Raw genomic sequence first — 2,059 nt, 5'->3', positions numbered from 1 at the left:
CCTCCAGCTCGATGAGGTTGGCCTTCTCCAGCCGGGCGTCGCCCGCCTCGTTGTGCAGCGAGTGGTTGGGGGAGCTCTCGCTGGAGCGCACGCCCGAGTCGGACGAGTCCTTCTTGTCAAGCAGGGCGTCCGACAGGTACTCCTTGGCCTTGATGAAGGTGCGGATGGGCTCGGCGCTGCGCTCCGGGGACCGGGAGCTTGCTGGCGGACTGGTCGGACTTCTCGTCCTCTTCGGTGATGGGGTCCAGGGGGGAGGCGTCGTTGGTGGAGACCCCGGACGAGGAGTAATCGAGCACGTCGGCCCTCTTCAGCAGGAACGGCTTCCTCCCGTCCTCCGGCTTCGGGTCGCCGTCCTTGTTCTTCTCCGGCTCCAGGGCGGAGTGGATGGAGCCCCCCGAGGAGCTGGGCCCCAGGTAGCATGTGCTGTGGGGGGAGGACCTGCCACTGACGGCCGTGGAGCCCGGCCCCCCTTCTAACTGCGACATCTGCGCAATGTACTCCCTATAGGCGTCTCGGTACTCGGCCTGCACCTTGTCCGTCAGCTTGGAGATCTCAATGCTGGAGTCCTGGGAGTTGAGGCTCGAGAGACTGGGGGTTCTGCGCGTTTGCGACTGTGAAGACAGAGAAAATAACTAAGGATTCAGGTAAGCAAAAAAGGGGGGCAGGGGGCAGCCCAGGCGTGACTCAGGGGTTGAGCGGAGACCTATGAACCAGGAGGTCAGGGTTCGATTCCTAGTCGGGGCACATGGGGCGAGCAGGAGGCAGCTGATCCATGATTCTCTCTCTCCCTCCCCCTTCCTCTCTGAAATTAATAAAAAAATATATATTTTAAAAACCACAAAACTCTCCACCTTTAAAAAAGGGAGGGGCATAATAAACACCAGCTTAGGAAATATATGTGTACACTAAGAATTTTTAAAGTGCTCACTTTTAAAAAGAATTCTGCATGATAGTTTAACAAAAGCTGTGAACTATGGATAATTTCCCTGTTAATAGAAAAACTTATATAAATTTTAATAAAATTAGTTTAATATTTTAAAGTATAAATTAAAAGTTGTGTTAACAAATAATCTTAACACTTGTTTTCAAAACTTCAAATTTTTAACTTTTCTTTTGAAAAAGCCAACTTCATTGATAAAATGTAAAAATTCCCCTTTGAAAAGAGAAAGAAGATTAAAGATATATCTCAAAAACAAAATACTCATATCTTCAATGTATGTTTAAAAAAACAAAACACCTTTCTCAACTTGTAAGATATAATGTTTCTGTCAAATTTCAATTCAGAGTAAGAAAATATACTCAAAACGCAAAAAAGAAAAGAAAAGAAAAAGAACAAAGCCGTTAAAGGACCTAGAGCTTGGAGGCGGGAGAGGAGATAAACACGGAGCCACCGCGGCAGGAGGGGGAGCCGTGAGCCAACAGGCAGGTCTTGTAAACAGAGAAATAAAATATTTTTAGAAGATCGGCTCCCAGTGCGAAGGTTTATTTATTTGTCTATTCTATTTTTTTAAATCCTCACCCAAGAACATGCTTTCATTGATTTCAGAGAGAGGAAGGGAGGGAGAGAGAGAAACAGCACTGATGAGGGAGAATCACGGATCGGCTGCCTCCTGCTCGCCCCCCACTGGGGACCGAGGCCACAACCCGGGCCTGTGCCCTGACCGGGAACTGAACCCACGACCTCTCGGTCCACAGGACGGCGCCCAACCAACTGAGCCACACGGGCCAGGGCTCCAATGTAAGTGTCAGGGTTAGACTTGCTGTTGATCCCAGAGACGCTAGTAAACGAGGAGCAGAAAGAACAGACGGAGAAGAGGAGAGACGTGAAGAATCAAGGACGCAGGTGGAGCCTGAGCTCTCTGACCCGGAACCCAGCAGCCAGTCCCGGCGCCCTCACCAGCCCGGTTTCCCGTCTGCGCGGCTCTCCCCGGTCCCAGCCCCCGAGCTCTCCCTGCGCTCCTCCCTCGGGTCGGGTTGGGAGTGGCTTCCGAGTGACGACCTCATGGCCCCACAGAGCCCGGTGAGCTGACATGGCCCTCCCGCCCGCCCCCTCGGTCAC

General features: G+C 51.7%; 1 protein-coding gene across 1 annotated transcript in view; it reads right to left on the bottom strand.

Moving 5' to 3' along the window:
• Position 1: 1 nt before the first annotated feature.
• Positions 2-2,059, bottom strand: part of KIDINS220 (kinase D-interacting substrate, 220kDa) — a gene marked incomplete at its 3' end in the record, with an annotated part of 53,124 nt that continues 51,066 nt past the window's right edge. Inside the window, 2 exon segments of the mRNA XM_014540537.1 lie at positions 2-193; positions 195-611. Coding sequence (XP_014396023.1) covers positions 2-193; positions 195-611 — 609 coding nt within the window.

Source organism: Myotis brandtii, unplaced genomic scaffold (assembly GCF_000412655.1).
Source record: "Myotis brandtii unplaced genomic scaffold, ASM41265v1 scaffold247, whole genome shotgun sequence".
NCBI lineage: Eukaryota > Metazoa > Chordata > Mammalia > Chiroptera > Vespertilionidae > Myotis > Myotis brandtii.
This window is presented reverse-complemented; position numbering and strand designations above follow the sequence as displayed.